Genomic DNA, 13,988 nt, shown 5'->3' with positions numbered 1-13,988 from the left:
ACACCTTTGTACCTTAGTTGTCATATATTTACAGTCATTAAATTATTATAATTGAATTTTCTCAAAGGTTAAAATAGTTTGAATATTTTAATAAAACCTTTTTGTGAAAAGAATACTATAAAAAAAATAGCAACACTGCAGCTGTCATATTTACCAAGGCACAGATTATTTTATTTGTCAACAACCACAAACCATCTTTTTAAATTCCAGCATTTTTATGTAGTGATGGTCAGAATCGATTACTTATGGGAATCGGTTACCGTGGAATCGAGTACAGTAAGGAATCGGATACTTTATTGAGTACTGAGTACCGAGTACTGTGGCTATCAGATTTTGAATTAATAGTCGGTTTGCCAATCTTTATCTATGATTTTTCAATTATATGTGTGTGTTTTGCGTATGTTTTTTTTGTTTTATAATAAATATAATTTTGGCAAACAAATAAAAACATTCTAGATAGGTATCAAAAAAATAGACCAAAAATTATTCTAATAAAAAAGTGTTTAAATATATTATTTCATATAAATTTTTGGTATAATTAAAGTAATTAATTAGCAAATAACAAAACTTTCAGTATTCTACTATTGTCTTAAAAATAAAAAACAGTTTAAATATTAAATGAACATTAAAAATAGAAATTAAGTATAAATAAAATAAAAAAACATTGTAGAATATATCACAAAAAAATAAAACAAAAACTATCTTAAGAATAAAGACTGTTTAAAAATATAATTGTGTCGCAAGTTTTTTGGTAATAGTCGATTTCGACGATCAGTCGTTAATTGCCCTGCCTTCGAGAAGACTCTTTCAGATGGAACCGAGGTCCCAGGAACAGATAAATTCCGAATGACCCGAACATTACTGTAATTTCCGATGATTCTATATTTGGCAAGTATTCAGTTAATTCAGTACTCAGTACTCAATCGGTTTCCAGTTCGAGTACTCGAGTACAATTTATTCTGTAAGGAATCGGATACTACTCGATTCCAGTATTCGAATACTCCCATCTTTATTTTTATGTTCATATTCATAACCTTAAATTTTTATGAACCTCACATGTAAATAGAAACATGGAAGAAACGAATGGTGAAAATCAAAGTAGAAAATTTAATAGAACAGTATTTAACCACTTCGATTATTTACTTAGTGCAAATGAAAAAAATCGAATAAAGGGCAGTTTAAATATATTAAAACATTTTTATACTGTCCAGGAAAAAGTAAGGTTATGAACTTTTCCAAGTACTCCTGTTAATTCTTTTTATTTTAGGATATTGAACTAAATCATGCATTGACAAGGATTATAAGAGGTTTGGGATCGTCCACTAACATTCACAGAACAGGATTTTACACTATTTTAGTCGCTTTGCTAAATTTTAGAAATGATATATCTGTATCACAAATTTTTGACCTTATGGACAAGCATTTGCATAAAGCAGGGAGTAACGCAAGATCGGTAAATTAACAAATTTATATTGGCTATAAAATCATTTTATATAGTTTTTAAAACATTTGCTGCAATATAATTTGACTTAGAGGCCATTCATACATATTAGAGGTAAAGGATTGTATCTGCATTATTGTAATTTTACTGAAAAAAAGTTAAAAATTTGTAATATAGAAAGCATAATATTTTTGGTAAAAATGAACCTAATCTACATATTAGGTGGTTAGAGGTATGTAGGTTTGTTAAATTTGCACCAACAAAATTCCTCATCCTAAATTATACAGCCTTAACCTTCTTTTTCACAAATTTTTGCCCAAATGGAGTCACAATCATTTATCTCTGAAGTACAAAAAGGATAAGGTAATCTATATATACCTACCTAAGTTACTGATTTGCACTTGGTAAAATTTCTTTCTAACACAATATTTCATCTTTTAAAGGAAAATGCAGATATTTTGACTGGTCAAATATTAGCATGTGGAGCTATCCTCAGATCAAATCTTTGGTCTAAAACAACTGATAAAGAAAAGTTAAAAATTGTTGAATGTATCTTAATTGCTAGTAAAGAACGTACTTACCAAGGGTTACTAGCATTTGAGTTTATCGTAAACATATTTGAAAAAGTAAGTATTACTTTACCATCCACTGTTTTATTTAATAAATGCATACCAGTGCTGTACCTGTATCACAAATTTTTGTCTGTAGAAGTGTCTTCTACACTTCTGCCATAGAAGCTTTTCATTCATTTTGTTTAATGGGAGATTTTAATTGAATATATAATTACTTATTATTGTTACTATTTTTTTGTATTGTAGGTTGAAGACAAAGATTTTTATGCTTTGTGTCCATTGTTGAAAGATGAAGTGTCAAAACCACTGGAAAATTATACTTTGGACTCATTATATTTACTATACAACATGAAGAAAAAATATCCACAACTACCAAAAAAATTGAAATCTGTTATAGCGTATCCTGAAGTTTTAGCTGAAGAAAATATAGGAAAATTGTGCAGAATTTTAATGGTAAGTTTTTTATATTTATTTTAGTTTTCTAATCTAATTTTATTGTCATTTGTATTTATTAGTTTTTTTGTGTTGTTTCTATGGTTCACAAAACACTCCTGTTGAATCCTTATTGGTCATTTTATGTTATTCCAACATACTTAATGTAAAACTTTTTTAGAGTAGGGAAGGAATGGAAATTACAAAAGAAAAATTTCTATAGTTATATCATAAGTGTATTAGTCTTATCTATTAATAATAAGAGAAAATTATCTTAAGAATCTCATCTCAATTGGGATTTTTTATTATTAAAGAACATTTGTCCAATACTAATTTCAATGAATGAATAATAATATCCCATATGATAGTTTTAATTCTCTAATCCTCTAATTTGTACACCAAATAAGTAGTAGCCAGTTTATTACTCTGTTCTATCCATCAAATATTTGAAATCGTCAGTTTATTATTTAGTGCTGTACATAGGCTTGGTCACACAAGTGCAGTGGAACCCAAACTAACTTTTGAGGGGCACAAAAATCGGGATCATTCACTTCTAGAAACAACAACTAGACAAAGTTTCGTACTTGTTAGAAAGGATTTGAAGCTTTACTGTAAATATATAATTACATTTTATAAACAATTTTTGTTTTTTGTTAGATTTACATTTAACGCTTTAAGTAGCAGAACTATTTTTTTGTGTTTTTTTTTTAAATTTCATAGGTAAAACCTATTGTAATAGATATAAATAGTATAAGAAAAATACTTAAAAAAATCCAACTAACCCCTAGCTTTGTGTAGTTTACTTAAAGTAACAGTAAACATAGCTACCAGGGATACTTAAAGGAACAATGAATTAAAAGAAATCACTGGTAAACATAGCTACCATTTATAATGTGTTTATGTAAAATTGAACAACATATAAGTCTTAATTGTAAACCTAAATGAACACAGTAAATCGACAAAATACACCTCTACTTATTGTGATATGGTTCAAAACAAGATTTACACAGAGCTACATTTCAATTTTTGCAGATAATATTTGACCTTTTTTGTATTTTTTGTGCATTATAACTGACACATCGACAATATGTTTCTTTTATAGGAAGGTGCCCTATATTATCGTGAACATTCGCTTTTTTTGAAGGGGGACCTGAACGTTTTCTACATGAAAATGAAGAAATTAGCTCATTAGCTAAGACACTTCGATACTGCAGATGACTCATGGGTTTTTTATTTATGTCTTTTAATTTTAAAATGTTTTTTTTATATAGTAAATAACTGTTTACAATAGAAGCATCTAGTAAATAAAAGAAAATTTTTCATGAAATGGAATAAGATGAACATTACTGGTCAAATAAATCTACACCACCCATATACTTGTTATAGTCTGAGATCGATAGAAGACAAGATACTTTCTGTCTGACAATGACATCTGAATGACAATGATTTAAATGACTGCTTGATGGAACATTATTCAGATGACTAGACGACGGTGCATTGATGTCTTCAACCAAATTTGATGACAAAACACTGCTACGACAACTTAATAGTGGAAGAAAATCCTCAGCATCTGAGTCTCCTTCAAATTCAGACAGACAGTAATTTTCTGCATCATCTGATTCCAGCTCCATTGCTACCTGATTTACAAGAGCTTCTAGATCATTCCAGTTTAGTGGCCTCTTGTCATTCAAAGACATGATTACCTGCACCAAAGTATGATGTCAATAAGTTTTTGCAAATGTATATATTACAAAAATATATTTAATTAAAAGTTAGGAGTATTGTTTACACAAATAATCTAAATAATTAATTATATTATTTAGTTTTGCTTTAGAATAAAGGAAATGAATGTATTACTAAACGATCTTAGGTTACCATTGCAATATAGGCACATGTACAGTAGGATAAATATGTGTAATAAGTTGTCGCAAACATATACATAACACAAAAATATAAACAATAATCAAAAGATACGAGTATCCTCTCCATAAATAATAAATATTATTACTTAATTTTCGTTAACATAAAGAAATATAAATTTATTACTAAATTATGTATAGGTTATGATGACAATCTAGAGGAATGAATATTATGATAAAATGATTACCAAGAAAAAAATATATATAAAAACTACTTCAAATGCTTGTGAATTAAGTACATATACTATCAATTAATTTATTACGTACCTTTATTGTAAACAACTCAAATCCAACCAAGAATCAGCTAACACATGTATTTGCTCACTTCACACGAAAAAGTATGTAGGCGACGAGTACCACTGGTCGCACTATTTACCGCCCAAACATAAACCGGCCTGCCATGCGCGCCGATATTATTTTGTTGGTTAATATGAGAACCAGTGACACTCGCTACAGTCAATGGAAGCTACTAAAATCAAAATCGCTTGGGTGCCATATAATTTGAAACTTTAAACAAACCCAAATGGTAGGTATAGCTACCGTTATCACTTAAAGGGTTAATGAGTTTATAATATCATTGTTGAAGAAATTTTAGTAAATTCGGAAAGACTGGTACCATGAGGAATGTACACAAGCAACACAAAGAAAAACGAAGTATATACAAGGCTCTAAGGATGAAAAATGAGACAAGTAGAGGAAGCATTAGGCAGCTGAGACGAGACAAAAAACAAATACCGAAAAGAAAGAAGAAGGAGCATATAGAAAACCAACTGAAAGAACTGGAGAAGCATAACACACAAATGGAAACACAAATATTCTACTACAAGAAGGTTAACCAGAACAGAAAAAAAATCAAACCTAGATTATCAATATTTAGAAAGAGAAAGAGAAGAGTGAATAGGAGAGATCATTGGTGATCAGGACCAGATACTAGAAAGATGGACAAAAAATTTAAGGAAAGACTGAATGTAAGAAGGGACATGATGTTGCAAGAAGCAGAAATCCAGCTGGAAGGCACGGAAGACGAAAGAGAGAAAGATAATGTCCCAACAGAGGAAGAAGTCATCAAAGCATTACAAAAATTGAAAGAAAACAAAGCTCCTGGAGCAGATGGTATTCTTTCTGAGCTTTTAAAACATGGCACAAAAAATCTGACCAGCTTTATAAATAGGCTAGTAGGACTGATTTGGAAGCAGGTAAAACTACCAGAAGACTGAAACGTAGGTATAATTGTACCTATTCACAAGAAATGAGACTAAACAATTTGTGATAGCTACAGAGGAATTACCATCCTAAATGTGACATACAAAATATTATCGACATTCTTTACAATCAACTCACAGGATATTGTGAAAACATAATAGACAAATACTAGTGTGGGTTTCACAAATAAAAATCAACTATCCATCCAATATTCCTTCTAAGACAAACTTTGGAGAAAATCATATGAGTATGGAATTGATACTCACTATTTGTTTATGGATTGAGTGCCTATGAAAGTGACGGAAACACACTATACAAAGCCATGGTAGAATTCAATATCCCACAGTGAAATTGGTGAAAGCAACCCTATCAACAGTCAATTGTAAGGTTAGAGTGCAGAACTGAGTATCAAGAATTTTCCAGATAAAAATAGGACTTTGACAGGAAGATAGCCTATCCTGCCTTCTATTTAACATTACCCTAGAGAAAGCTATTAGATAATCTGGAATAATAACAAGAGGAATTATTAATTGGAGTGTACAAATACTAGCATATGCAGATGACATTGTTATCATAGCATGAAAAAAGGCGGACCTTGTCAAATCTTTAATGACATTGGAAGCAGCAACAAAAAAAATGGAGCTACAAGTTAATATAGGTAAAACTAAGTATATGAAGGGGACAAATAATATGCAAGTAGCAAAACCTAAAGATCTAACTGTTGGAATATGTACTATCGAAGGAGTAAGAGAGTTCATATATCTAGGCTCACCAATCAATCAGAGTAATAGAGTAACTGCAGAAATTAACAGACGTGTTTATCTAGCAAATAGAGCATAATATGGATTAAAGAAACTTTTAACATCAAACATAGTCACAAAAAGAACGAAAATATCGATATACAGAACTCTTATCAAGCCCGTCCTCACTTACATGTCAGAAACGTGGACAATGACAAAAAGAATGAAGAATGTTTAGGCTTTTTTGAACGTAAAATCCTCAGACATATTTATAAAGGCATGCATGAAAACGGATTATGGCGCAGGTACTATAATTTTTAGTTAACTGCCTTTATAGTGAACCAAGTATTCATGAGGTCCATCAAAATAAACAAGCTGCAGTGACTAGGCCACTTAGAGAGAATTAACGAGATAGAGCCGTCGAAACACATTATAACCAAAGATCGGATTAAGTGAGGAGAAGAGGCAGACCCAGAGCTTGATTTAAGTAACTAGTGGAAGACAACTTGTGAGTGTTACAAGTATGGAATTGGAAAATCAAGGCAGAGGTAGGAAGGATTGGAAGCTGATCCTAGAACAGGCTAAGATCCACTATGGGTTTTAGAGCCAATGAGGATGATAATATTGTTGGAAATTTAAAAAAAGTGTATGGTGGTGAGGTAGGAGGTGTAATTTTCAGCATTGGAACTTAGACTAAAAAAACTGGCCACACCTATGGTGCTACAGTTATTACATGTCATAAATTAATAGAAACAATATGTCTATAAACAGGTATGCCTAATGAATGGTCATTTGACAGTGATTTATTACTATATCTCCCTCTCAATGCCAAAGGAAAATTTCAGAGCATTTTTGTTCTGCAGCAAATTTTCAATTGTGGTTTCAAATTTTTCATCCATATCCTAATCTAAGTATCAGCAACTAAATCATTTCATAATATTGCTATATTGGATTGAAATGAAAGTATTGGTAAGTGCAACCATATTTTAATATATTTAATCTGCTTTTCAGATCATTCCCAAATTATCTTCCCTCCAACATCCTGTTTATGATATTATAAGCAGTGAAGCAGCAACATCTAGTAACCTAACTTATTTTATAGAAGAGCTAGATGGATACTTAGACATACCAAGCAGGAATAAACTTCTTGTCATAACAAAAATATACACCATACTGTTGGAAAAACTTGAAGACGTATCTGTTGTTCCAAATATTTTAACAAAACACTTTATACATCAAATGCTCAATCATTTCAAAACTCTGAAAGGCAAAGATCAAGATGTGGAATTTAAACAAAGCATTAACAAATTTTTTGAACAATTGTTAGAAAAACTTAAACCAGAAGATGTGAATTCAAAAATTAAAATTGCTGTTTTGAAAAAATTGCTTTTTTCACCTGGTACTTTTATTTTTGAGAAAATAACACATTCTAAGATTGTGCAGAACATCACTTGGAGTCTAAATGTTGATGGAGTTAAAAAACTTGTCGCAGTCTACAGGGGTAAGTTAAAATCTTTTTATTAATAAAAATTTCATGGTTTATAAACATTCAAAAGTTCGCAGCATTTATATTTCTATATTATTTGTTTGTGATCACTATTGCCAGTAAATAATGTTTATTTGTACAAAAATTTATTTATATAAATAAAATAATTCAAATACAATAAAAGAATTGCCGATATAACTTAATATATAAATAATTCAAATACAATATCAGAAATTTGTTGAATATGGGATATAATTTTCTTAATGATAATCTGTTCTATAATGAGTTGACTTTGAGTGAAGATGAATTATTATTTCTAATATTTTATTCCCAGCGATATTCTCTGATATTCTTTTTCTGTATAAGTATTCTGTATTTAGTCTTTCGACTTTGTTTGTGTTGGCGACCCTCTCTTGGGTTTGAAGTATTTCATGATGATTCTTATTTTACATAATACTAGGCTATGGTCGCTACCTACATCTGCTGAGTTGGGGCATCGTATGTCAATTATTTTCGATGGATGTATATGTCTATTGGTTATAACATTATCTATCATAGATCTTTGTCCACGGGTTTTATTGAATGTACAATATATTTGTGTTGGTCTTTGTGGTCAAAAAATATGTTGTTTATTGTTAAGTTCGTTATTTGTGCAGAAGTTTATCAGTTCTCCATTTTCATTTTTAGCATTCTCGTTATGTTTTTGCTTAATTCTGGATATTACTTACTGGATATTATCTCGTATTCGATCGTTAAAATCCCCCAATATTATCTTCCGTCTGACTTGATCTACTATGTGTTGTAATTTGTCATAAAACATTTCCCTTGTTGTTTGAGGCTTGTTATTTTCTGGGCCGTATACTTCGATGATGTTCAGGTCTTCCTTCTCCATTCTTATCTTTGCCATTACAATCCTTTCTGATATGTATTGACACTCTTTGATGTGATTTTGGTACCTTTGCTGTATTAGTAAGGCTACATCTTTTTGGACCTGTTTTATTTTTCTATTCCACTGTAGATTAGTATGTATTCACCTAATTTTGATTGTCCTTTTCCTTTCTTTTTTATTACCTGTAGAGCACAAATGTCTATTTGTTTCTCTTTCAGCACTTGAGTTATTTCTTGGTGCCTTGCGTTGAGCGATCTGATATTCCAAGTAGTAATTCTCATCTGGGTTTTGGATGTTTTTCGCTTTTTCTTATTTCTTGCCATAGTCGTTTTCATAGTATCAATCCGGTTCCGAGGCTACACATTGTTTCTTTGAGCAGTATTCGTTTTTACGATTGGAAGTTTGCTAACCTTGTCAATCACCCTCCACATTTTATCCGGGCTTAAGACTCACTGTGATAACCGCAGAGCTACTCAATCCACTCCGCAATCACCACAGGCAGTGTTAGCTTCAGTACTGTTTTATACACTTAGTAAACTAAATATAAGACAAATGCGTGTGAGCAAAATGAGCAGAACTGGACTCTCCTTACTTGGTCTAACTTTTTCCAAAAAATGTCAAAACCAGTCTGTAAATATGTTCAGCAAGATCCACCGATTTAACTATTCTGGACTTCTTCCTATGGGATTAGTTAATTTTTGATGAAAAATTTGAAATTCACACATTATAAACCATGGTCGTTACGATTGGTTTTCAAGAGGTGTAAAACTTATAATAAGTTGATATATTTCATAAGACTAGAGTTAATTTGAAAAAAAAATCATGAATGCCTGAATTCTCCAGCGAAATACCTGTGTAGTGATGCGCCACACAGGGTATATTCCCTATTTAAAATTAAAGGGATGTATATTGTCCCCATTATTGTTCAATACATATTCAGAGCACATTATGAACCTAGCGATAACGGAGATAGACGAGGGAATACTTATAAACGGAGAACGATTGAACAACATAAGATATGCTGATGATACTGTCATTTTTGCAGACAGCCTTGAAGGTCTGCAGACCCTTGTCTCCAGGGTGGCAGAAGTAAGTAGCAGGTTTGGGCTTGACTTTAAGATAAAAAAACTAAATACTTAGGTGTGCAAACTTGAATGAACAGTGGGACCAATTGACGGAAATTAAGATAAGGATCAAGAAGGCAAGGTCAGCTTTCGTCAAAATAAAAAAAACTTTAACAGCCACGATATAAAATTGGAAATAAAAGGTCGTTTACTAAAATGCTACGTATTCTCCGTTCTTTTATATGGCGTGGAGTCATGGACCTTAACTGAAGCATCACTGAGGAGGCTCGAAGAATTTGAGATGTGGTGCTATAGGCGCATGTTGAGGATTTCTTGGATAGACAGAGTTACCAACGAAGAAGTACTACATAGAATGGGTAAAGAGCGCGAACTAGTCATAACCATAAAACGTCGCAAACTAGAATACCTGGGCCATATAATGCGCAATGAACAACGATATGACCTAGTTCGGACCATACTTCAAGGTAAAGTGCATGGGAAAAGAGGTCCAGGACGAAGAATATCCTGGCTGCATAACCTGCGAAAATGGTTTAACTTAACCACTACCGGACTTTTCAGGGCAACAGTCAACAAAGTCAGAATAGCCATGTTAGTGTCCAACATCCGTAACGGATAGGCACCATAAGAAGAAGAAGAAAATTAAAGGTTTATTATACTGGAAGTGAGGGTGTTGAGAAGTGACATATCTATATCGTTAAAACATGTCCCCTCTAGAATAAATCCTGTTTAGCAGTTTCACAAAATTGGCCACCAATGAATATTGCCAAATATCAGGGCAAAATCTTTTAAGTGGCCAACCCTGTATAATTATAGCGATATATTATTACAATACCTCCTTTAAAAAAACTACTCGCTCCTTGAATCCAATCCTAATTCATTATCGCTTTTTTTAGAGTTTTTAATAGTATTTAGTTCCATTCCATGAAAATGTTAATTGATGAACCCATATTTTAGCCACATTTTAACATTGTAAATATCTTGCAGGGGTAATCGAAGGTAGTGAAATTGTGGACAGCCAATATGGTCATGGAGACTATTGGTTAAATAATGACAAACTGTATGCCGCCCATTTACTGATAAAATTGTTAAATCATAAAGCAGTACGAGAGGAAAATGACTGGAAAACCGAACAGTTGATATTTCTAATGGAATTGGGATTGCTGAAGGATACAAAAGTTCATATTGGAAGTGAACTATCAGGTAAAGTATATCTCTTTATTTATGATCTTCCTTTTGTGATGTACTCATATCCATCTCATCCTTCCTGAACTATTTTCCTCTATATGTTCCAGTATGAGTAAGATCTAATAGTTCTTATCTACATTACTCTTGTTCTATCAGTTTTATTGTCTGTGTCACTTCAATTTAGACAAATAATTATTTTTGACATGCTTTTACTGAGATTTATCTTTCTTCCTTACAGCTTCCTTGAAGACTGCCTTCTTCGGAGCATTAGATTTGAAGCTTGCAAAACTAGAACAACTACATACTATTTTGTTAAGTGTGGTACTTCATCTAAATTCCAAACTGACACCTGAAAACTTAGAAACAGCCCTTCGTTCGACAATAACAATAGAGCAATACGAGATCTGGGAAAAAACTATTTCAATAATAACCAAGATCGAGAAAAAGAAGAAAAAAGGAGGGTTGAGATCCGTCTTCTTAACGCTATTTCTACACTTAGCGTTACTTTTATTTAACGATGCTAAACTAGCTGTAGATTCTTTGAATGAATTATTTGTTTGTTATGAAAAGACTAGAAAATCCAGGAAAAACAGTGAAGCAATGGATGAAACAGCTATTGAAGATGCAGCTGTCGAAGATGTTATGTGGATTGAAGTAGTAACAGATCTATTTTTGAACTTTTTATCGCAGAATTCTCACCTACTTAGAAACATTGTTAACTTGGTCTTTCCATATCTATGCGAATACATGACAACATCTACAATCCAACAATTGGTATCAGTGTTAGATCCAGAAAACGAAAATCCTTTATCCAAAAAAAACACTGATAGCGATGAGGACGATTCTGATGAAGAATCAGAATCGGAAAAGGAAGATGAGTCTGACGATTCCAACAACGAAGAAGACGACGACGATGATGATGATGATATGGAAGATGAGAGCGCAAACGACAAGTTAAGAATGGCTCTGCACAAAGTTTTAACATCTAACGGGTATCAAAGTGATGAAGAAAGTATAGATATCGATCAAATGAGCGACACTGAAGGAGAAAAATTGGATAAAGCATTAGCTGATGCTTTTAAACAGTTTAGACCGAACCGTGGAAAGGGCAAAAAACAGAATGAAGATCAGAGGACATTAACCCATTTCAGAGTTAGAGTTTTAGATTTGATCGAGATCTATTTAGATTCAAACCCTTCAATGATCCTTACTTTAGAAATTATGCTCCCTTTGTTAAAAACTGTGGAATTCAGCGTCAGAGATGAACACCAAAGTCCTCTATTACACCGACTTAAATCATGTTTGAAGAAGTTATCAAATTTGAAGAAATTTGAAAACACTGACGGTGTAGATGACGCCGTACTGTGTGAGCTACTGAAGAGTTTGCTTGATAAAGGGACAAAAAACACATGGATCGTACAGGACATGAGAGAACAGATTTCACATTGTTGTATTTTTACGATCAAATGTTCAGATTTACTCTCGAATTCCGAAGCTACACCCAAAAAAATAAAAAAGCGCCTTAAAAACTCTATAGTGGAATTAATAAGCAATGAATTGGATACATACTTCAACAAAAGAGAATGTGCAACGCCCTTTTTGGTTTTTAAGAACCTCTTAAAAATTTCATGGGATGGTAATCTTACTTTAGTAACTATAATTTTAAAGTACCTCTTTGACGCGAACGTTAAAGTTTTCAAAAAGTCTCAAGGCTTAGAATTGGTCCTTTCATTTTACACAAATCAAAGATACTTAAGATCAAACACAGAGAAAATTAGGGAAGCTTTAACCGAAAGTCATGAGGAATTCTCAAATAATGCCATAACTCTGTTCAAATCTTTGTGTGAAACTGAACGTAAAGTCCCATCTGAAAAATTTTTGTGTAATATGTTTAAATTATTAGTTGCCATGAAAACGAGCGTTCTAAATATAGATTGCATGAAATGGTCAGAAATAGCAGAATCAGTTCGAGAATTTATGGGCACAGTTACGTTATCCAAGGATGCTAAAACCGCCTTCAACAAACTATGTGCGTGCCTAAACGTTTCTAATATAGTGAAACACAACCCTGTAGTAACTTCTTCTAAAACAAATGACGAAAAAGCAACCAAAGGAACTAAAGAAAAAAAGAAAAACAAGAAAACAAAGAATAAAGAGAAGTTAAAGTTAAAGAAAGAAGCTAAAGAACTAAGACTGCAAAGTTTATCTGAAGGATTCAAAAGTTTAGACTTTGCAGTTGCCGATAATGAGGTTACGATGGAAACCAATGAAGAATCAGAAGAAGACAGCAGCGATAAAAGTAAAAAACAGAAAAAACGGAAGAGCTCTGAAGGATCGGTAGAAGGTGAGGAATTTAACGATGAAAATACCACAAAAAAATCAAAGAAGAAAAGAAAGAATTCAGAAAATACAGAATCTGGAGCTGCGACAGTAAACGGAGTAATAGAAAGTCACAATAAAAAGAGAAAACATAAAACAAGTTAATTTTGTAAATAAATAAGTTTTATAAAATGAAATTTGTTTTATTTTATATGATAACTAGTTAAGTTGGCGAACTGGCCTTAGAATTAAATAATGTATCAAAGTTCAAATATATATACAAAAGGATACTGCGAGTGAATAATAAAGGTAAATTGTAATGGCATATCTCGCAAACAGAAAAACAAAAAACAAAATTGGTATATCGATGGAAGGCATACGTAAATACGTATCTTGGTCGTTATCAATACGATAACTTCCATCGATATCTATTTTTTTTTTGTTTGCGAGATATGCACATTATATATATATATATATATATATATATATATATATATATATATATATATATATATATATATATATATATATATATATATATATATATATATATATATATATATATGGGCCTGCGTAGCGCAAGCGGTAGGATGCTTGCCTCGCAAGCTTGTGGTCCGGAGTTCGAATCCTACCGCCGGCAAGAACATCTTGACATTTTAAAAAATGTCTATAGGCCCCAGGTCGACTCAGCCTGAATAAAAATGAGTACCTTGGGTA

General features: G+C 32.0%; 1 protein-coding gene across 1 annotated transcript; it reads left to right on the top strand.

Annotated features, from left to right (window-relative positions):
• The first annotated feature begins 1,006 nt into the window (after positions 1 to 1,006).
• Mybbp1A (MYB binding protein 1a) lies at positions 1,007 to 13,468 on the top strand. Its single transcript, XM_072525609.1, has 7 exons — positions 1,007 to 1,217; positions 1,268 to 1,453; positions 1,885 to 2,067; positions 2,260 to 2,466; positions 7,319 to 7,808; positions 10,752 to 10,967; positions 11,191 to 13,468. Exons 1-7 carry the CDS (start codon positions 1,071 to 1,073, stop codon positions 13,434 to 13,436), a joined length of 3,675 nt encoding a protein of 1,224 aa, XP_072381710.1. The 5' UTR covers positions 1,007 to 1,070; the 3' UTR covers positions 13,437 to 13,468.
• The last annotated feature ends 520 nt before the right edge of the window (positions 13,469 to 13,988 follow it).

The sequence above is a fragment of the Diabrotica undecimpunctata genome, chromosome 3, assembly GCF_040954645.1.
Source record: "Diabrotica undecimpunctata isolate CICGRU chromosome 3, icDiaUnde3, whole genome shotgun sequence".
NCBI classification, from domain to species: domain Eukaryota; kingdom Metazoa; phylum Arthropoda; class Insecta; order Coleoptera; family Chrysomelidae; genus Diabrotica; species Diabrotica undecimpunctata.
The sequence above is the reverse complement of the archived record's forward strand: the minus strand, read 5'-3'. Positions and strand labels throughout refer to the sequence as shown.

Coding starts and splice junctions, on each gene's coding strand:
- Mybbp1A (XM_072525609.1), top strand. CDS start 1,071: ATGGAAGAAACGAATGGTGAAAATCAAAGTAGAAAATTTAATAGAACA. Junction 1,218..1,267: donor TTTATACTGTCCAGGAAAAA/GTAAGGTTATGA, acceptor TTTTTATTTTAG/GATATTGAACTAAATCATGC. Junction 1,454..1,884: donor CAGGGAGTAACGCAAGATCG/GTAAATTAACAA, acceptor CATCTTTTAAAG/GAAAATGCAGATATTTTGAC.